This window comes from Sturnira hondurensis, unplaced genomic scaffold (genome assembly GCF_014824575.4).
Source record: "Sturnira hondurensis isolate 20B ecotype Veracruz unplaced genomic scaffold, ASM1482457v3 Scaffold0008640, whole genome shotgun sequence".
In the NCBI taxonomy this organism is placed as follows: domain Eukaryota; kingdom Metazoa; phylum Chordata; class Mammalia; order Chiroptera; family Phyllostomidae; genus Sturnira; species Sturnira hondurensis.
The window spans coordinates 23,903,778-23,926,908 of record NW_028081271.1 but is presented as its reverse complement, the minus strand read 5'-3'; the positions used below and the strand labels follow the sequence as shown (position 1 = coordinate 23,926,908).

The following is a 23,131-nucleotide window of genomic DNA, read 5'->3' as shown; positions in this document are numbered from 1 at the left end:
TTTCCCTGTATGGATATACCACTTTTTGCTTAGCCATGTGTCTGTTGATCGATATTTGAATTGTTTATGCTTTTTTAGATATAGTGAGTAGAGCTATGAATGTGTACAAGAACACTTGCTTTTAATTTTTTTTTAATATATTTTATTGATTATACCATTTCAGTTTTTCTATTCCCCCCCTTCAATCCCTTCCACCCGCACCCTCCCTCCCCCACCATTCTGCCCCCTTAGTTTATAACCACGTGTCTCAAGTTGTTTGGATTCTATATTTCCCCCACTATTCTCGCCCTCCCCCCTATCTATTTTCTACCTACCATCTATGCTATTTTCTGTGCCTTCTCCCCCCTTCTCCCCCTCCCACCCCCCTGTTTCTAACCCTCCATGTGTTCTTCATTTCTATGGTTCCACTCCTGATCTAGCTGTCCTCTTGGTTTGCTTTTGTTTTAGGGGTGGTTGTTAATAGCTGTGTGTTTGCTGTCCTTTCACTGTTAATATTTTTCATCTTCTTTTTCTTATATAAGTCCCTTTAGCATTTCATATAATAAGGGCTTGGTAATGATGAACTCCTTGAACTTGACCTTATCTGAGAAGCACTTTATCTGTCCTTCCATTCTAAATGAAAGCTTTGCTGGATAAAGCAATCTTGGCTGTAGGTCTTTGGATTTCATGACTTGGAATACTTCTTTCCAGCCCCTTCTTGCCTGTAAGGTCTCTTTTGAGAAATCCGCTGACAGTCTGATGGGTACTCCTTTGTAGGTGACTGTCCCCTTATCCCTTGATGCTTCTAGGATTCTCTCCTTCATTTTGGTCTTGGCTAATGTAATTATGATGTGCCTTGGTGTGTTCCTTCTTGGGTCCAACTTCTTTGGCACTCTCTGAGCTTCCTGGATTTCCTGGAAGTCTATTTCCTTTGCCAGACTGGGGAAGTTCTCCTTTATTATTTGTTCAAATACGTTTTCCACTCGTGGCTGTTTCTTTCCCCCTTCTGGTACCCCTATAATTCGGATGTTGGAACGTTTAAAGATGTCCTGGAGGTTCCTAAGCCTCTCCTCATTTTTTTGAATTCTCATTTCTTCATTCCTTTCTGGTGGGATGTTTTGTTCTTCCTTCTGGTCCATTCCATTGATTTGAGTCCCAGTTTCCTTTCCATCACTATTGGTTTCCTGGACATCTCCCTTCATTTCAATTAGTTTAGCCTTCATATATTCCTCTAATTTGTGACTTTGTTCCTCTAATTTGTGACTATAATCTACCAGTTCTGTGAGCATCCTGATAAATAGTGTCCTGAATTGTGCTTCTGAGAGGCTGGCAATTTCTTGGTCGCTGAGAGTTATTGGCTCTTGGACTTTGAGTTCTTCTTGTGCCATCTTTCGGGTTGTTCGTGCCTGTTCCATAGCAGGATCAGAGCCCTAAAATGTTCACTAGAACAGGGCAACTAAGTCGCTGGGTTGTGACGCTGTATGTGGGGGCGGGGTCAAAGAGGGACTATGGCGTCCTGTCCGCCACCTGCCACCACGGCCCTCACCGGTGCCGCAGTTGCTGCCGTCACCGGGCCCACGCGTTTCGTCCCACTGCTCGTGAGTGTGCCACCGCCGTCAGCCCTCACCCCCTGGGGCCTGCGCGGTCTGTCTGACTGTGCGCGAATATGTGCCCTTGGTCTGCCCCGCACCTCAACTTTTTCCAGGCTGCCTGCGCACCTGGGTTGGGGGCCCTGTCCTGCTGGACCCTGCTCGCTGCTGGCTCCGCCCCTCTTACCGTCCCCGTTGAATGGTTAGATGTAGTCGGACTTCCGTATAATTCAATTTTCTGTCCTTTGGTTGTGTCTTTGTTTCTCCAAACCTTTGTTTTATTCAAACTTGGTTGTGGGAGAAGGCACAGTGTTTCCACCTATGCCTCCATCTTGGCGGAAGTCTGCTTTTAATTTTTTAACTGTACATGTAGGTGTAGAATTGCTGGCTTAAATGGTAATTCTATGTTTAATTTAATGAGGAAGTGAAAAACTGTTTTCCAAAGGAGCTGCGCTATTTCCCATTGAGACCAGCAATATATGAGTGTTCCAATTTCTCTAAATTTTCATCAAAATTTGATATTCCCCTTTTTAAAAAAGTTACAGATATTTTGATGGATAAGAAGTGGTTACCACCTTGTGGTTTTGATTTGCATTTTCTGAATGACCAATATCACTGAGCATCTTTCATGTGCTTATTATCCATTTCCATGTCTTACTTCAAAAAATGTCCTTTGCCTATTTTTTAATTTATTTAATTATTGTTTAAGTACAGTTTTCTGTCTTTTATTCCCATCCCACACCCCATGCTCCCCAGCTCCCTCCCATTTCCTCCAAGCCTCCCTTGTTTTTGTCCATGTGTCCTTTATACTAGTTCCTGTAAATCCTTCCCATTTTCCCTTGAAATTCCCTTCCCTCTCCCCTCTGGTCACTGTCAGCCTATTCTCTATTTCAGTATCTTTGGTTATATTTTACTTGCTTGTTTGTTTTGTTATTTAGTTTCCTGTTAAAGGTGAGATTATATGGTATTTGTCTTTCACCATCTGACTTATTTCACTTACCATAATGCTTTCCAGTTTCATGCATGCTGTCCCAAAGAGTAGGAGCTCCTTTGTTCTGTCTGCTGCATAGAATTCCATTCTGTAAATGAACCATAGTTGTTTGATTCATTCATTTACTGATGGGCACGTAGGTGACTTCCAGCAGTTGGCTATTGTAAGTTGTGCTGCTATGAACATTGGGATGCATAGGTTTTTTTGGACTGGTGTTTCAGGGTTCTTAAGATATAATCCTAGCAGTGGAATTGCTGGGTCAAAAGGGAAATTCATTTTTAGTTTTCTGAGAAAATTCCATACTATTTTCCATAATGGTTGTACCAGTCTGCAATCCCAGCAGCAGTGAATTCGGGTCCTCTTTCCCCCACAACCTCTCCAACATTTGTAGTTTGTTGCTTTGTTTATGATGGCCATTCTGACCTGTGTAAAGTGGTATCTCATTGTGGTTTTAATTTGAATCTCTCTGATAGCTAGTGATATTGAGTATCTTTTCATGTGTCTCTGGATCGTCTGTATGTCCTCCTTGGAGAAGTGCCTGTTCAATAACTTTGCCCACAATTTAATTGGGTTGCTTGTTTTCTTAGAGTGGAGTCGTGTGACTTCTTTGTATATTTTGGAGATTAAACCTTTGTCTGAGGAGTCATTGGCAAATATGTTTTCCCATACAGTTGGTTCTCTTTTTATTTTAATATTGTTTTCTTTAGAATGCAGAAGCTTTTTATGTTGATGAGATCCCATTTGTTTATTCTTTCCTTTATATTCCTTGCTCTAGGGGACATATCAGTAAAAATGTTGCTGCGTGAAATATCTGAGATTTTCCGGCCAGTGTTCTCCTCTAGGACTTTAATGGTGTCATGGCTTATATTTAAGTCTTTTATCCACCTTGAATTTATTTTGATATGTGGTGTAATTTGGTGCTCGAGTTTCATTTTTTTGCACATAGCTTTCCAGTTCTCCCAACACTATTTGTTGAAGAGGGTATTATTAGTCCATTTTATGTTGCTGCCTCCTTTGTCAAATATTAATTGACTGCAGAGAGTTGGGTTTAATTTTGGGCTCTTTGTTCTCTTCCATTGGTCTATGTGCCTGTTTTTATGCCAGTACCAGGCAGTTTTGATTACAGTGGCCTTGTAATACAGTTTGATATCAGGTATTGTAATTCCTCCTAATTTGTTCTTCTTTCTCAAAATTTTGGCTGCAATTCTTGGTCATTTACGGTTCCATATAAATTTTTCAAGTATTTGTTCTATCTGTGAAATATGCCATTGGTACTTTAATAGGTATTGCATTGAATCTGTAAATTGCTTTGGGTAGTATGAACATTTTGATGATGTTAATTCTTCCAGTCCATGAACATGGTATATGTTTTAATTTGTTTGTGTCTTCCTTGATTTCTTTCTTCAGTGTTGTGTAGTTTTCTGAATACAGGTTTTTTAGCTTCTTGGTTAGATTTATTCCTAGGTATTTTACTTTTGTTTTTGCTATACTGAATGGGATTTTTTTCTCGATTTCTGCTTCTGCTGTTTCATTGTTGGCATATAAAAATGCCTTTGATTTCTGAATATTGACTTTGTATCCCACTGTTTTGCCAAATTCATTTTTTAGATCAATGAGTTTTTTGGCAGAGCTATAGGATTTTCTGTGTACACTATCATGTAATCTGCAAACCGTGAATGTTTTTTTTCTCCTTTCTGATTTGGATGCCCTTTATTTCCTTTTCTTGTCAAATCACTGTGGCTAAAGCTTTTAGTATTATATTGAATAGAAGTGGTCAAAGGGGGTAAGCTTGTCTTATTCCTGATCTTAGTGGAAAAGCTTTTAGTTTTTGCCCATTGAGTTTGATGTTGACTGTAGGTCTTTCATATATGGCCTTTATTATATTGAGGAATGCTCCCTCTATTCCCAGTTTGCCGAGTCCCTTTATCATAAATGGGTGTTACACCTTGTCAAAAGCTTTTTCCATATGTATTGGTATGATCATATGATTTTTTGTGTTTGCTTTTGTTTGTGTGATGTATTACATTTACTGATTTGCGAATATTGAACCATCCTTGCATCCCTGGGATAAATCCCCCTTGGTCATGGTGTATGATTTTTTTAATGTATTGTCGGAGGAGGTTTGCCAATATTTTGTTGAGGATGTTATCACCTATGTTCATCAGCGATATTGGCTTAAATTTCTCTTTTTTTGTTGTGTCTTTTCTGGTTTTGGGGTTAGGATAATGCTGGCTTTATAAAAAGAGTTTGGGAGTATTACATCATTTTGGATTTTTTGAAATAGTCTGTGAAGAACAAGGGTTAGTGCCTTGGCTGGTGTAGCTCAGTGGATTGAGCATTGGCCTGTGAAGCCAAGGGTAACCAGTTTGATTCCTAGTCAGGGCACATGCCTGGGTTGCAGGCCTGGTTCCCAGTGGGGGACATGTGAGAGGCAACCATACATTGATATTTCTCTCCCAATCTTTTTCCTCCCTTCCCCTCTCTCTAAAAATAAATTAAAAAATATTTGTTTAAAAAAGAATAAGGGCTAACTCTTCCTTAAATTCTTTGTAGAATCGAAACCATCTGGTCCAGGGCTTTTGTGCATTGGGAGTTTGTTGGTTTTTGCTTCAATCTCATCTGCTGTTATTGGTCTCTTCAGGCTTTCTGCTTCTTCTTCATTGAGTTTTGGAAGATTATATTTTTCTGGAAATTTTTCCATTTCACCTAGGTTTTCAAATTTCTTGCTATACAGTTCTTCATAGTAATTTGTTTTAGTCTTTGTATTTCTGTGGTGTCAGTTGCTAACCTTACTGGGGATCCTTTGTATGTTACTTCCTTTTTCTCCCTCTCTGCCTTTAAGATTCTCTCTTTATCTTGGAATTTAGCCATTTTAATGTCGATGTGTCTTGAAGTGGGCCTCTTTGTGTTCCTCCTGATTGGCACTCTCTGTGTTTCTTGGATTTGTGTTACTTTTTGTCTCATTAAATTAGGGAAATTTTCCATCATTAGTTTTCCATATAGGTTTTCTATCCCTTGGTCTTCTTCTTCTCCCTTCTGGTATTTGTAGTATTTTGATATTATTACTTTTCATATTGTCTTGCATTTCTCTTAATCCTTCTTCATTCTTTCAGAGCCTCTTTTCCTTTTCTTGCTGTTTCTGATTGCTTTCTCTCCTTTGTCCCTCACCTCAGTGATCTGATTTTCTGATTCATTGATCCTGCTTTTCATTCCTTCCACTGTTTTCTTTAGTTCAGAAATTGAATTCTTCATTTTCTCTTGGCTGTTGTTGATAGTTTCTATTCACTTTTTCATGTTGATATAGTTTGCAGGAGTTCATTTTAGTTCCCCTGTAGTTTCAGGTAGCTCACTGTGAGCTCTTTGAAACTTTTTGATAACCAGTGGTTTGAATTCAATATCTGATAGTTGACTTGCCTGTATTTCATCTACCATTCCTTCTGAGGCTTCCTCCTTTCCTTTTTTTTTTTTTTTTGATTCTAAAGGCACTTTTATTTTTAATTTTTTTCTCTTTTTTCAAATTTAACTGTTGTTCAAGTACAGTTTTCTTTCTTTATTCCCAGCCCTGCCCCTCCTTCCATTGCTAACCACCTCATTCCCATGTCCGCCCCCCACTTTAGTTATTATCTATGTGTCCTTTATACTTGTTCATGTGAGTCCTTCCCCTTTTCCCCTGTGATTCTCTCCCCACTCCCCTCTGGACCCTGTCAGCACGTTCTGTATTTCAGTGTCTTTGGTTACATTTTGCTTGCTTGTTTGTTTTGTTGTTTAGATTCATGGTAACGGTGATATCATATGGTAGTTGTCTTTTACCGCCTGGCTTATTTCGTTCAGCATACTGCTTTCCAGTTCCATCCATGATGTTGCAAAGGGTAGGAGCTCCTTCTTCCTTTCTGCAGCATAGAATTCCATTGTGTAAATGTACCATAGTTTTTTGATCCAGTCAGTGACCGATGGGCATCTAGGTTGCTTCCAATTCTTGGCTATCGTAAATTGTGATGCTATGAACATCGGGGTGCATAGGTTCTTTTGGATTGGTGGTTCAGGGTTCTTAGGATATACTCCTAGCAGTGGAATTGGTGGATTAAAAGGCACGTCCATTTTTAGTTTTCTTAGAAAATTCCATACTGCTTTCCATAGTGGTTGTGCCAGTCTGCAATCCCAACAACAGTGAACTAGGGTCCCCTTTTCCCCACAACCTCTCCAACACTTGCTGTTTGTTTCTTTGTTTATGGTAGCCATTCTGACTGGTGTTAAGTGGTATCTCATTGAGGTTTTAATTTGCATCTCTCTGATAGCTAGTGATATTGAGCATCTTTTCATGTGTCTCTGGATCCTCTGTATGTCCTCCTTGGCAAAGTGTCTGTTCAAGTCCTTTGCCCATTTTTTAATTCGGTTTCTGGTCTTCTTTGAGTGGAGTCGAGTGAGTTCTTTGTATATATTTGGAGATTAAACCTTTGTCTGAGCTGTCATTGGCAAATATGTTTTCCCAAACTGTTGCTTCTCTTTTTATCTTGATGAACATTTTGAACTGTTCATCAAGAACATTTTGAACATTTGAACTGTTTTCCTTGGCCATGCAGAAGATTTTAATTTTGATGAGATCCCATTTGTTTATTCTTTCTTTTATGTCCCATGTTCTAGGGGACGTATCAGTAAAAATATTGCTGTGTGGAATATCTGAGATTTTCCTGTCAATGCTCTCCTCTAGGGCTTTAATGGTGTCATGGTTTATATTTAAGTCTTTTATCCACCTTGAATTTATTTTGGTGTATGGTGTAAGTTGGTGCTCAAGTTTCATTTTTTTTTGCATGTAGCTGTCCAGTTCTCCCAACACCATTTGTTGAAAAGGCTGTCTTTACTCCATTTTATGTTACTGCCCCCTTTGTTGAATATTAAATGACTGTAAAGATTTGGGTTTATTTCTGAGCGCTCTGTTCTATTCCATTGGTTTATGTGCCTGTTTTTATGCCAGTACCAGGCTCTTTTGATTACAGTGGGCTTGTAATACAGTTTGATATCAGGTATTGTAATCCCTCTTACTTTTTTCTTCTTTCTCAACATTGCAGCTGCTATTTGGGGTCTTTTGTGGTGCCATATAAGTTTTTGAAGTGTTTGTTCTATGTCTGTGATATATGCCATTGGCACTTTAGTAGGTATTGCATTGAATCTGTAAATTGCTTTGGGTAGTATGGACATTTTGTTGAAGGTAATTCTTCCAATCCACGAACACGGTATGTTTCCATTTCTTTGTGTCTTCCTTCGTTTCCTTCTTCAGTGTAGGAAGAAAGAAACAAACAAAGTTGCTTTGTTGCCTGGTGTTAACCTGCCTGCCTAGATGGAGAGGAGGGGAGTCAGTTCTCACCCACAGAGTCTGTTGCCGGAGTCTGTTGCTGGCCCACCCGGTGCTGGGCCTCTGGAGTTACCTCCGCCACAGGCGACCCGGCCCCGGATTCAGACGGGGATTCTGTTTCCCAGTGATGGTGCCCAGATTGGCCCCCGCTTCTGGACCATACTCACCCTCTGCTGGAGGTCGCCCACCTTGAGCGCGCCCAGGCGCAGCTCGCAGCCCAGGAGGCCGTGCGTGCGCAGCCGCTTTTGTCCTCACTCGCCTTCTGGAGTCTTTGCCAACCTGCATGTGTCTGGTTCCTCTGTCACACTCTGTGGTCTCTTATTTTCATAAATGTTGGGGAATTGTTGGTTGATTACGCTGTTCTTCGGTAGATCCGCCCGGATTTTCTACCAGATGCACGGGAGCTGGGTTCCCTCCATGCTACTCTGTCGCCATCTTCCTCCTTTCCTTTTATTTGGGGATTGTTTCTTTGTCTTCCCATTGTTTGTGAGACTCTTCTTTTTAGGTTCAAGTTCTTAAATTGTTTTGTTCTGGCTTTCTGGGTTTATGGTGTGGACTTTTGTTCTATAATACCTGTGAGATTCAGTGTTGTAATCCTCTTGATCTCTGAAGCTCACTGGTCTTGAGCTGCCCTTTTAGTTGGCTCTGTGTTTGTCTTTGGGTTTCGGTTGTTTTAGGGTCTTTCTTTTGTGGCTCCTTCTCAGCAGCTGGTTAACTGATGGTCCCTCTGTCCACCACCTGTTGTAATTTGTTGTGTTGTTGAGGGCAGGATGTGTAGAAGCTAGTCTTCCATGTGTACAAGATTTAGAGGATTCTCCTTTGCTCTTGTTCAGTTGTTTTGTATGCGGTAGTTTCTTCACTATTTAGTTGTATTTCCAGATAGGTCTTGGATTGAGGTTTATGTGGTTTCCACTTCCTCCTTCATTTTCTTCTGTTGTTATCTGTTGGTAGTTACTCTATTGTTTGGTTTCCTCTTCCAGTGGGTATCCTGGTGTTTAATTCTTCCACCTACTCTTTTTTTGTGTGATCAGTTGGAGGGGAAGACAAAATGATTTATGACTGCAGAAGAGTATTCTATGATATTTACAGTAGCAGTTAGTAGAGAAGAGACAGGAGATCCTTTGACTTTGTGCAGTGTTACTGTAATCTTCAACCCAACTAGCCACTTTTTAGAAAGGATGGAAAGAAGATAACACTCTTGTTGGGTAGGGAAGACTTGTGAGTTGGATCTAGAAAGCAGTGAGGTTGTGGGAGGTCAGATTTGGAGGTAAGATGAGAGTAAAGGATAGTAAATAGGTATAGTGTGTGAGAGAATAGAGTTAACCACTACAGTGATAGAGTTCAAGAAACTGTGAAGTGGCCTAAGATCTGGGAAGGCTGTTGTGAAGTATTTACAATTGTATGGAACAACCATTATTTACAATAATATTAGAGCAACAATCATATGGCAGAGTCTATGTGATCTGGATAACGTGAATAGGGTGTATAGAACTTTGAATAGTGTGCTAAAGGAACACAATTGATGTGAAAGATAGCAAATTAGCAATGCACTGTGGAAGAGAGAACAGGGGGAACCTGCCAAATGATACAATATAACCAGCCAAGGTAGAGAAGCCTATACAGAAAGAGGAGGAATACAAAGATGGTATTAACATAAATGATTTAAGAATAATGAAAAAAGTAATAATACAAATGTGCAGTAATTTGTAGTTTCTCTGCTACAGCAAAGTGAAATTTGTGTCTCTGTTTCTACTTTTGGGATTCCCCCTCTTTGGGTCTAAGCTGTGGTCTTTTCGCAATTCCAAGTTTTTTTGTCTTGCTTGTCGGGGGTGGAATAAAGGGAGGAGAAGGGAGGAAGAAGATACAAGTTTGGAAAGAAAGGAAGAAGGAGTAAAACAAGAAAGAAGGAAAGAGAGGAAAAAGGTATTGAAAGATAAAACAATAATAAAATTAAAAAAATAAAAGATTACATAAGAAAACAAACAAACAAAAAAAGCCACATCTTGTTGGTTTCCAGCTGGCCAAACTGTTTTTTTTCTGGTCTCACTGTCTGCAGCAGGCTTAGGGGTGATTGGTGTGGTCTTTCTCCCTTCCCAATGTGTACTCAGCCAGTCTCACTAGCATTCTCCCAAGAGCTAGTCTGGTGCCTCTCCCCAGCACCTACTCAGGGGATTCAGGTCTTCTTCAGAGCACTCCTTTCCCGCGAGTCATCGTCGTGGGCTGGGGTGTAGGCAATCGTGCGTGATCAGTGTGCCTGGGTCCCTCAGGTTTGGGCGCTAACCCTTCCCAGTGCTATGGGGTAATAATGCAAGGCTTTCCGCCCAACCTTGAGATCCCTGCCAGGCTGGGTGGGGAGTAGGCCAAGTGGCTGTCGCAGGAGGATCCCCCAAACAGTTTACTTTTTGAGAAATTCATCCCAATTCTCCAGCCATACCGGTGACCATTGGGTTCAGAGCCTGACACTGTGACTCTCAACTCTCCCAAGCCGGGACCACAGACTCTGGGGTGACCATGGCCCTTGTGTTTGCCTCCCTTATTCCCCTCTCTGCAACTTCAAGCAAATAGGTCTCTCCATGTGTTGCTCAAACCATGCTTGGGCTGGGGAGGGAGGGAGCTGATGACCCGGCTGTCTCCCAAGAACCCTGTGGCTGGCCCTCGGCTCCCAAAGAGTCTGTGGTAGACCCGGCACTAGGTGTTGAGTGCCAAGTGCAGGGGATGCAGGTCAAGGCTACCTCCTGTCTCTGTGCTGGTCCCTCGGACCTTATTGTCCTGCAGCCGTCTCCTTACCATCTGGTCTTTCAGTGTCTGCTACAATTTCTGGTCTCTTGTTTTCATATATGCTGAAGCTCTGCTCCTCTATAGATCGGACAGGTTTTTCCTCCATGTGTAGGGGAAGTAGAATACTCTCCATCCTACTCCATCCTACTCCATCACCATCTTCCTCCTCTATCCTTTGCCCATGTTTTAATTGGTTGTTTTATTGTTGAGTTGTAAGAGTCCGCTATATATGCTGAATACTAGACTTTTATAGATATATAATTGCAGTTATTTTCTTCCATTCTGTGGGTTATCTTTTCACCTTTTAGATAGTGTCCTTTTTTAAAAAAAAGATTATGTATTTATTTTTAGAGAGGGGAAGAGAGGGGGAAAGAGAGACAGAGAAACATTGATGTGTGGTTGCCTCTTGCATGCACCCTACTGGGGGCATGGCCTACATCCCAGGCATGTGCTCTAGACTGGGAACTGAACCTGCAACTGTTTGATTAGCAGGCCAGCACTCAATCCACTGAGCCATACCAGCCAGGGCTAGATAGTGTCCTTTGATATATAAAAATTTAAAATTGTAATGAAATCCAATTCATGTATTTTTTTCTGTTGCTGTTTGTACTTTTGTTTTATTCGTAAAGAATCCATTGCCAAATCCAATGCCATGAAAATTTGCTTTTATATTTTGTTCTAAGAAATTTATAGTTTTTTCATGTTTTCCATTTGGATGTTTGGCCCATTTTGAGTGAATTTTGGGTGAAGTAATGGTTCAATTTCATTCTTTGGTCTGTGGATATCCAATGGGACCAACACTATATGTTGAAATGAGTATGTTTCCCCCATTGAATGGTCTTAGCACCCCACGTCAAAAGTAATTTGACCACATTTGTAAGGGCTTATTTCTAAATTCTCTATTCTAATCTATCGATCTAAATGTCTGTCCTTATGCCAGTACCAAACTGTTTTGACACTGTAGTTTTGTATTAAGTTGTTTTTTGTGTGATGATTTATTTTATTTTAATGTATTTTATTGATTATGCTGTTACAGTTGTCCCATTTCCCCCCCTTCATTCTCCTCCACCCTGCATACCCCCTCCCACCCACATTTCCCCACTTTAATTCATGTCCATGTGTCATACATATAAGTTCTTTAGCTTCTACTTTCCCCATACTGTTCTTACCCACTCTCCATTTATTTTCTACCTACCATCTATGCTACTTATTCTCTGTACCTTTTCCCCCTCTCTACCCCTCCCAGTCCCCTGTTGATAACCCTCTATGTGATCTTCATTTCTGTGGTCGTGTTCCTGTTGTAGTTGTTTGCTTAGTTTGCTTTTGTTTTTGTTTTAGGCGTGGTTGTTAATAATTGTGAGTTTGCTGTCATTTTACTGTACATGTTTTTTATCTTCCTTTTCTTAGATAAATTCCTTTAACATTTCATATAATAAGGGCTTGGTGATGATGAACTCCTTTAAATTGACTTTATCTGAGAAGCACTTTATCTGCCCTTCCATTCTAAATGAAAGCTTTGCTGAATAGAGCAATCTTGGATGGGGGTCCTTGCCTTTCATGACTTGGAAAACTTCTTTCCAGCCTCTTCTTGCTGTAAAGTCTCTTTTGAGAAATCAGCTGTCTGATGGGAACTCCTTTGTAGGTAACTGTCTCCTTTTCTCTTGCTGCTTCTAAGATTCTTATTTTTAATCTTGGGTAATATAATTATGATGTGCTTTGGCCTGTTCCTCCTTGGGTCAAACTTCTTTGGGACTCTCTGAATGTCCTGGACTTCCTGGAAGTCTGTTTTCCTTTGCCAGATTGAAGAAGTTCTCCTTCATTATTTTTTCAAATAAGTTTTTGATGTCTTAGTCTTCCTCTTCTCCTTCTGGCATCCCTATGATTCTGACGTTGGAACATTTAAAGTTGTCCTGGAGATCCCTAAGCCTCACCTCATTTTTTGAATTCTTGTTTCTTCATTCTTTTCTAGTTAAATGTTTCTTTCTTCCTTCTGTTTTATACCATTGATTTGAGTTCCAGTTTCCTTCCCATCACTATTGGTTCCCTGTGCATCTTCCCTCATTTCACTTAGTGTAGCCTTCATTTTTTAATCTAATTTGTGACCAAATTCAGGCAATTCTGTGAGCACCCTGATTACAAGTGCTTTGAACTGTGCGTCTGATAGATTGGCTATCTCTTCCTCACTTAGTTGTATTTTTTTTCTGGAGCTTTGATCTTTTCTTTTGTTTGGGCTCTTTTTTTTTTGTCTTGATACTCCTGTTCACTAGTGAGGGGCAGAGCCTTAGGTGTTAACCAGGGCGAGATAACCTATGTGGCTGTATTGTGATGCTGTATATGGGGAAGATGTCTGAGAGGGAACAATGGCGCTGGCTCCGCTCTCTGCCGGATTTCAGTCACTTCCCACAAGCAAAGGGGGCCCTTCTGGTGCTGATTTCTGTGTGGGTGAGTTTGTGTATGTTTTAGGACTCTGTGGGTCTCTCCAATTAACTCCTGTGAGGCTGGGAGTTTCTTCAGCTGCTGCTTCAACTCCCACAGGTGTTTTGAATCAGTGGTTTGAGGTTTTATTTCCCTGTTGTGGGACCCTGGGCTTACGTACCTCCTGCTCTCCCTTTGTTTCTCCTAGTTTATCTGCACATGAATGTGGGACTACCTGGTCAGCCAGCCACTGCCTTGCTGGCCCGGTGCAGCCTTGAGTGCCCCTTTACAGAATTCCACAATCCACTGCCTCGCTGGGTCCATCAGCCGCCACCTTGCTGCAAGTCCTCTCCACCCAGCTGCCTTACTTCACCCCTCCTACCAGTCTGGATGAATGTGTCTTCTTTACCTCCTTGGTTGTCGACTTTCTTACAGTTCTTTTTTCTGTCAGTTCTGGTTGTTTTTTGCTTTTAAATTGTTGTTGTCCTTCTTTTGGTTGTCCAGAGAGGCACAGTGTGTCTACCTATGCCTCCATCTTGGCCAGAAGTCTGTATTAAGTTTTGAAATTAAGAACTATGAGTCTTCCAACTTTGTGTTTCTTTTTAAAGATTTCTTTGACTTATGAATCTCTTGCAGTTCCATTTGTATTTTGGAATCAACTTTTCCATTTTTGCAGAGTGCTATTGTGATTTTGACAGAAATTACACTGAATTTGTAAAATGGCTTGAAAACTATTGCCATATTGACAATATTAAGTTTCCCAATCCATGAATAAGGGATGTCTTTCCACTTATTTATGGCTTCTCTAATTTCTTCTAGCAATATTTTGTAGTTTTCAGTGTACAAGTCTTATATCTCCTTGGTTAAATTAATTTTACTGTTTTGAAGCTTTTGTAAATGAAATTCCTTTAGTTTCTCTTTTGGATTATTCATTGCTAGTGTATAGAAATAGAACTGAGAGACTTCCGCCAAGATGGAGGCATAGGTGGAAACACTGTGCCTTCTCCCACAACCAAGTTTGAATACAACAAAAGTTTTGGAGAACTAGGACACACCCAAAGACCAGAAAACGGAATTATATGGAAGTCCGACAGCTATGAACCGTTCAACGAGGATGGTAAGAGAGGCGGAGCCAGCAGCAGAGCTGGGTCAGGCAGGACAGACCTAGGAGCACAGGCAGCCTGGAACTAGTCTGAGTGCGGGGCAGACTGACCAAGGTCGCACATTCGCACACAGTGAGACGGACCACGCAGGCCCCAAGGGGCGAACCCAGTGGTGGAGGGCTGACAGTGGTGGCACACTCGTGTGCAGTGGAACGAAACGCGTGGGCCTGGTGACGGTGGTGGCTATAGTGCCGGTGGGGGTCGCGGCAGCAAGTGGCAGAGGGAAGCTATTGTCCCTCTTTGATCCCGTCCCCACATACAACGTCACAACCCAGCGACTTTGTTGCCCTGCTCTGGTGAAAACCTAGGGCTCCGATCCTGCTACTTAACAGGCACGAACAGCCCAAAAGATGGCGCAAGAAGAACTCAAAGTCCCAGAGCCAATAACTCTAAGCGACCAACAGATTGCCAGCCTCTCAGAAGCCCAATATAAGACACTATTTATCAGGATGCTCACAGAATTGGTAGAGTACAGTCACAAATTAGAGGCACATATGAAGGCTAAACTAATTGAAATGAGGGGAGATGCACAGGAAACCAATAGTGATGGAAAGGAAACTGGGACTCAAATCAAGGGAGTGGATCAGAAGGAAGAACGAAACNAAGAAGTATTCCAAGTCATGAAATCCAAAGACCTACAGCCAAGATTGCTTTATCCAGCAAAACTTTCATTTAGAATGGAAGGACAGATAAAGTGCTTCTCAGATAAGGTCAAGTTCAAGGAGTTCATCATCACCAAGCCCTTATTATATGAAATGCTAAAGGGACTTATATAAGAAAGAGATGATGAAAAATATGAACAGTGAAAGGACAGCAAACTCACAGTGATTAACAACCACACCTAAAACAAAAGCAAACCAAGAGGACAGCTAGATCAGGAGTGGAACCATAGAAATGAAGAACACATGGAGGGTTAGAAACAGGGGGGTGGGAGGAGGAGAAGGGGGGAGAAGGCACAGAAAATAGCATAGATAGTAAGTAGAAAATAGATAGGGGGAGGGCGAGAATAGTGGGGGAAATATAGAATCTAAAGAACTTGAGACACGTGGTTATAAACTAAGGGGGGGAGAATGGTGGGGGAGGGAGTGTGCAGGTGGAGGGGAATGAAGGGGGGGGATAGAACTACTGTAATGGTATAATCAATAAAATATATTTTAAAAAAAGAAATAGAACTGATTTTTATGTGTTGATTTCATATTCTGCAAACTTGAAGAATTTTTTTATGAGTTTTAGTGGTTTTCTGTGGATTCCTTAGGGTTTTCTACATATGAGGTCACATGAATTGTGAATAGACATAGTTTTACTTCTTTTTTTATGTTTTCGATGTTTTCTTCCTTACTTCCTTTTTTGTCCTTTTTCCTACTTGCTCTGGTTAGAACTTCTATAACAGTATTGAATGACAGTAGTGAAAGCGGATGTCCTTGTTTTGTTTTTGAACGTAGGGAGAAAAGCTTTCAGTCTTTCACCATTGAGTACATTACCTGTGGGTTTTCATAAGATGTCTTTTATCAGGTTGAAGAAGTTCCCTTCTATTCCTCATTTATTGTGTTTTTTTCTTCATGAAAGTGTGTTGGGTTTTTGTTAAATGCTCTTTCTCCATCAGTGGTGATGTTGTTTTCATCCTTCAAACAATTAGTGTGGTATGTTACACTGATTGATTTTCATTTGTTGACCCATCCTTGCATTCTAGGAGTAAACCCCACTTCATCATGATGTATGATCCTGTTAATATGCTGCTGGATACAGTTTGTTAGCATTTTGTTTGAGCAATTTTTAAAAAGTCCTCACCCAAGGATATGTTTATTGATTTTAGAAAGAAAGCAAGAGGGGGAAAGAGAGAGAGAGAAATATAAATGTGAGAGAGAAGCATCAATTGGTTGCCTCCCACACTTGCTGTGACTGGGGAATCAAACCCACAACCTAGGTATATGCCTTGACTGAGAATCGAACCCACAACCTTTTTGTGCATAGGATGACATTCCACCCAACTGAGTCACCTGGCCAGGGCTTGTGTTGAACATTTTTGCATCAGAGTTCATAAGGAATATTGGTCTGTGATTTTCTTGTGATGTGTTTGGGATCATTTAGATACCACCTTGTGCTGGTCACATAGGATGAATTAGGAAGTGTTTCTTCCTCTACAATTTTTTTTTGATATTTGAGAAGGATTGGTGTTGATTTGTTTTTAAATGTTAGGTGAAATTCACCAGTGATGCTATCTGGTCCTGGAATTTTCTTTATTGTAAGGTTAGTATTCACTTTTTTAAAAAGTTTTATTTATTTATAGAGAGAGGGGAAAGGAGGGAGAAAGAAAAGGAGAGAAACATCAATGTGTGGTTGTCTCTCATGCACCCCCCCCCCCCCACTGTGGGTCTTGGTCCACAACCCAGCCATGTGCCCTGACTAGGAATTGAACTGGTAACCCTTTGGTTCACAAGCCAGTGCTCAATCCACTGAGCCACACCAGCCAGGGTGAGTATTCACTTTTTAAACACAAGGAAACTAAGGCACAGAGAGGTTAAGTGAGTTTCTCAAAGTTGAATCATTAGTTAGTGACAGATCCAGGGTTTGAATGCAGGCATTCTGGCACAGGCGTCCAGATGATAATGCTTTTATCATTACACGAGGCTGCTAATTTTCTTTCTTGCTGATGTACCCATAGTTACCAAATATTTCTGTTAAAATTCTTGGAAATGGGCAACAGTTTGATTCTGGGAATTTAGCATAGGGGGATTTAGTAGTTGCCTGCTGGGGCAGTACCCAGAACCTCAGGAATCTTAAACAACCAGACTATGGGAGGGCAGGGGCTGAGGCTCTGAGGGCCTAAGTAGGGGACACTCCTATAAATTTTCTCTAGAACTTTGCCATTACAGGGGCTCCTCCCCAGTACCTTTCTATCTCTGTGTCTAGCTATTTAGATGTCAGGGTCCTAAGGGCAGGACTCTGTTGGGACAGGTATCTGTACCCACTTTGGTCAGTGAGGGAGTGCTTTGTGTCACTGTATAATTATTGCTGGGTAGTTTATTGATACCTAATAAACTATTCCACAACTTAGTGCTTAAAACATTAGCTTAACTAGATATTGTTCTTGTATTTCATGATTCTATGAAGCAGGAGTCAGATGGGCATATTGGGAATGGCTTTTCCTGTTTCATGATGCTTAGGGTATATTAGGGTTGCCTTGAATGGTGGGGGCTGGTCAGGTACTGCTTTCTCTTTGTGTGGTACTTTCCGCTTGACTAACTTGTGCTTCCTCACAGTGTGGCAACCTCAAGTAGCCATACTTGTTACATAGTAGTGCATGGCTCCAAGAGGAAGGAAGTGGAAATTGCCAGTTATACCAAAGGCCTGGCCCAGAATACACATGGTATCATTTTAGCTATACTCCAATGGTAAAAACAGTTAATGCCCATTCCAAATTCAAGGGAATGAGACCTAGGACCCACTTCATCATGAGAAGTAGTATGAGACCAGGTCAAGAATTTGTAGCTATCTTTAATCTGCCCCTGAGAGAGTGGGAGTATGAGCATGGCTACCAAGATCTCACCATGAGCTGGGTGGCCATCTCAGGTAGTATGTACTATTCTAGAGTTCTAGACCCCTGGGCTGGCCTGAACACTCTTCTTCCCTTTGCCTAGTTTCTTGCTTTAGGCCATATGAGGAATGGAGAGAGAGGGAGGTGTGGTAAGGAGGGTCGGGGTCAAGAGAATGGCTCTGAGAGATGCTGTTGGGACAGAATAATAGCCTGCATAGATATCCATTCCCTAGTCCCCCCAAACCTGTGATTATGTCAACCTGTCATGCCAGAAGGACTATATAGATGTGATGTACCTTAAAGCAGAGAAACTGTCCAATGGGCCTAATCTAATCACACAAACTCTTAAAAGTAGAGAACTTCCTTTGGCTGGAAGCAGATGTGGCAGAAGGGGAGGTTCAAATGGTGAGAAGGAGTTGAACTGCTGTTGCTGCCTTTGAAGATATAGGGGTCACAAACCAGGAAATGAAGGTGGCTCTAGAAGCTGAGAATGACCGCTGGGTGACAGCAAGGACATGGGGACTTCAGTCCTGAAAGTCACATAGAACAGAGTCTTCCCACACCCTAAATAAGCCTGGAAGTAGTTTCTCCCAGAGAGCCTTCAGATAAGAGCCCAGCCCTGTGATACCTTGATTTTGGCCTTGAGATTCTTAGAACAGAATCCTGTGGAACTCACCTGAACTACAGAACTGTGAGCTAAAAAAACTGAGTGGACTCACATGAACAAGTATGAAGGACACATGGACAATAACTAAGGGTGGGGGGTGGAAATGGGAGGGAGGTGGGGAGCACTGGATGGGGGGTGGGCAGGGCTGGGAATATATGACAGAAACCTGTACTTGAACAAGAATTAAATAAAAATTATATTTAAAAAAAAAACAACAAACAAAAAAAACCTGAGTGTTCTAAGCCACTAAGTAATTGGCTATGGGAACCATAGAAAACTAATACAGATGCTGATACTTGCTCAAAAACCATGAAGGTAAATCAAATCCTCTAAGACAAAGCATCAGGCTGATCCTGCCTGTGCCCCACTGCTATGCACTCACCCTTTACCTGTTGCCCAGCAACAGGGAACCTCAGGGCAATATGTGTTCCCTGCATACCTCCTAGGGACCAAACCTCTGCACCTGCTCTTGACAACAACCCAAGTGGAGGCTTTGGACAAATGAGCAGCCAGGAATGAGGCATGAGCCAAGGGAGGCTAGGGAGGAGCTAAAACCCACAATACTAGCATACTGGATGGACCAGGCCAGTGTTTTCTCCTGGGGCTTCCTTGAGAAGGGTCCCTTTGCATCTGCTGGGTCATCTCCCTTCCTTCCTCACAGGAAGCTCACCTGGACCAGTCCCAGTTATGGGGGACATAGGCCTGGAGAATCTGTGACAGGCTGTACCATACAGAATTTGTTTTCACAAGGTGACTGATTCTCAAGGCCTAAGGAGCAAAGAGTGTGTGTGGCCAGGGTCCCTTGGTACGCAGAGCCAGATGGCACTGTCCATGACACCCCTGGCAGTCTAGATTATCTCTTTGACCCCTGTATGACTCTGCTGAGTCATCCAGCTGCGAAGATCTATCTGTAGAATTCTCAGGTAGCCATCAAGACTATTTCATTTTCTAGGGCTCTTGAAATGTAGAAAGAATGTGGGTATGTTGCTAGAAATTGCTTTTCATACTGAAAAGCTGAGTGAGCTTTAGGTTCATTTGGGAAGTGCTATAAGGCTGTTGGAGTGAGGCTGGGAAAAGGAATCAAATAAGATCAGCTTTTACAGTGGGTGACCAGAGCTCAGTCCCACAGGGAAACCCTGTAAGATGAGAGAACTGTTGGGTTGGCCAGAAAGTCTGTATCATTTTTTCTATAAAATAAAAGACATGGTTTTCATTTTCACCAATAGCTTTATTGATTTAGTATTTTGAGTATGTTGGCTATTTCCTGCTTGGTATAATGTTGATTGTTCTCGATTAATGTCTTGATTTGATTGCTATCAACTGGTCTACTGAACTGTAGAGCATTACCCAGAGAGAAATCTCTGGTACAAAACCTCACAGATCACTTTTGACATATTCCATCAGTCACAGCACCTTCTTCATATACTGCACAAATCTTTTTTTGTGTTCCAGTTGCATTTTTACCTTTCTTGAAATAATAAAATATGATATGGCAACCCCTCTACCCTGGGGTGAGGGAGTTAAGGTATTTGTATTCCAGTTCTTGAGAACCATTTGTTGAGGGCTGCTAGATTTGGAGTAATTCCTTTGGCTCCAAAAGAAGACCTTGATTGAAAGTTTCGAGTGATGTGCCTGGGACCCACTAGACAGTACTATACTGGGTGTTTGTTCCAGGCTCTTCTGTAGGGAACCATATAAAAACCCACTGTAGCCTTGGCACAGTGACTCAGTTGGTTGGAGTATCGTCTGTGGCATGTACCTAGGTTGTGGATTCGATTCCCAGCCAGGACGGGTACGGGAGGCAACCAATCAATATTTCTCTCTCACATTGATTTTTTGCCTCTCTCCCTCCTTTTCTCTCTCTAAAAATCAATAAACATCCTCGGGTGAGGATTAAAAAATACCAACTGTAGCCTGATTCCACTGGTTCATTCAAGTTAAGACATAGTGCAGAGGATCATTCTTTTGCCGTCCTGAGGTTAGTTGTGTCTGTACCTAATTCCCTGCTCTGCCGTCAGCCTAGTACTGCTCTGAGCCTGGCTGAGCCTGCCTTCATCATTGAAGAGCAGGTGTGGAACTTGCAGGGCCTTCCCCTGAAGGTGAGGGTAGGGGCCAACAGCTCCTGGCATCCACTTTGGGTAGTGTCTCTGTGTCCTGGCAGTTTGGTCCTAGAAAATTTGGGGGTGGCACAAGACACGTTGGGATTTGGTCTCTGGCTGCCTGGCTTTCTTGGTCTCTGCCTCATGGTGGCTGTGGGCAATGTGATGGCTTGTCACCTGGAAAAACCTTTCGAGCAGGTAGGAGAAAATGGTGAAAGGCTGGAAGAATTCAGCTTCGGTTTATCTTCTGTTGCTTCTTGCTCCTCAGAGCTAGGAAAAGGCCTAGTGCTTCTGAATTATGTACAAAGATTGCACAGTAGGCTTACCCTTCACTTTTTTGTTGACTCTTTTCCTCAACATTGAACTTTCTCTATCACACTCCTGTGCTTTCAATGTGTGACTTCCAGTCTGGGCTATGAGGCCCAGTGGAAAGAAAACTGGTCAGAAATGTCTATTGTTTCTCTTAGCAAAGTGTAAGGTGATTATCACCTTCAACCAAGGACTGCGGGGAGGGCGTGTGGTGGAACTGAAGAAGATAGTGGATGAAGCTGTGAAGCACTGCCCAACCATCCAGCATGTCTTGGTAGCTCACAGGACAGACAACAAGGTCCACATGGGGCATCTGGATGTCCCACTTGAGCAGGTGAGTTTACCTTGCTTTGTGTGGTTTGAGGAGAGTGGTTGGCTTAACTGGGTCTGAGTCTTGTCAGATTGTGGTTCTGAATGTGGGTTTCTCAGAGGTGTCCAGGGTTCCCCTGTAGTTTTGATAGGCTTGTATCCTGGTTGGGAAGATGGAACTCAAATACCACAAATACAGTGTAACAGTTAATGTAACAGAAATGATTAGATTCATTCTTTTATTCCGTGTCTTCTCTGCATCTGAACTTGAACTGGGGCAGGCCAGAGAAGTGAGCTCTAATCCAGTCAGCCTGTCTCACAGTAGCCAGGGAGAGGTGTTCTCAGGGAAGCCAAATGGAGAGGAGAGGCTAACTGCCTTGGGTGGGGCTGTTTTTGTCTTCCCCCATACAGGAAATGGCCAAGGAGGACCCTGTGTGTGCCCCAGAGAGCATGGGCAGTGAGGACATGCTCTTTCTGCTATACACCTCTGGGAGCACTGGGATGCCCAAGGGCCTTGTGCACACCCAAGCAGGCTACCTGTTGTATGCTGCCGTGACACACAGGGTATGACTTTGGTGGCAAGTGGAGGGTGGGAGGTGCTTGCCTCCCTGGCAAGATGGAGCAGGGGCCAGGTGAGGCTGAATTTAGGGCTAGAACTCCTGCTGTAAAGTGGTTCCCACGGGCAAGAGGGACTCATGTTTTCCCATGGTGCTCTCATGCTAGCCCCAGGACTTTAAGGAAAGAAATCTCCAGCCTCTTGAAAGACTTGACAATTTTTGTCTGAGTTGTATTAAAAATCCCTTTTCAAAATGCTGTGGGGTTTTTGGATATGGGTTTCCTGATCGACCAGGGCAATGAAAGTACAGTCTTCCTTAAAAGAATCCATACTCTCTCATCCCCTGCTTGGACATGACTCCACAGGGACCTAGCCATGTCCAAACCACCACTGTGCTGTCTGGGAACTCCTGGAGAATCTCACCTTTTGTCTCTGGCAGCAGAAAACTAGAGCCCCTTGTTCCCCGATTAAAAAAATTATTGTATAATAGAACACATACTGAAAAACATCCAAATAAAATGTGTGGCTAAATATTATAAGGTAAACCCACTTCATTCAGGAAATGGAATGTCACTATTCTTACAGAAGCCCTTTCACAGCCCTTCCACCCTCAGCCCTCTCTGCATATCCTGACTTGTATAGCGTAGCATCAGTGCCTTGTGTTTTCCTTTTTCTAGTTATCACCTGGATATGCATCTCTAGATCCTGTATGTTACTCTTGCCACTGACATATTTTGCTATGTCTTTTAAGGCTTTAAAAGAAGATTTTATTTATTTACTTTTAGACAGAGGGGAAGCGAAGGAGAAAGAGAGGGAGAGAGACAACAACATGTGGTTGCCTCTTGCACGCCCATTACCAGGAACATGGCCTGCAACCCAGGCGTGTGTCCTAGACTGGGAATTGAACCGGCAGCCCTTTGATTTGCAGGCCAGAACTCAACCACTCTGAGCCACATCAACTGGGGCTCTTTTAAGTCTTTTTTACCTTAAAGGTTTCCCTTGATTCCTTTAATTTCCTTCAACTTGGTTGTGGAATCTGGCCATTTTTTCCCTCTGTCATCCATGTTTCCTGCAAAGAGCATTTAGATCCAGATAAGTGATCAGGCTCAGGTTGGACCCTTTGGCAAGAATGTGGGAGACACCCATCTCTCCTTTCAGGTTCTTAGACTCTAATGATGCTTGAGGCACTTCTAGGTCTTTTTTATTTTAATTTTTTGCAGCTTTTAAATTATTTTTAAAATTGTGGCATAATTTAATTTAAAAAGATGCCCTTATACATACCACTAGATAAAGTTTTACCTGTGAGTACATGTGGGCATGGGACATCTTCAACCCCTGGAAGGTCCTTACCTATCCCTCAAAAGCAGGACCCCAGCAAGACCAGTTGTGGT

General features: G+C 42.1%; 1 protein-coding gene across 1 annotated transcript in view; it reads left to right on the top strand.

The window, feature by feature from the left end:
- Positions 1 to 23,131, top strand: part of ACSS1 (acyl-CoA synthetase short chain family member 1) — a 78,675-nt gene that overhangs the window by 40,718 nt on the left and 14,826 nt on the right. Inside the window, exons 4-5 of the mRNA XM_037055506.1 lie at positions 21,034 to 21,209; positions 21,596 to 21,748. Coding sequence (XP_036911401.1) covers positions 21,034 to 21,209; positions 21,596 to 21,748 — 329 coding nt within the window. The remainder of the gene's footprint in view (positions 1 to 21,033; positions 21,210 to 21,595; positions 21,749 to 23,131) is intronic.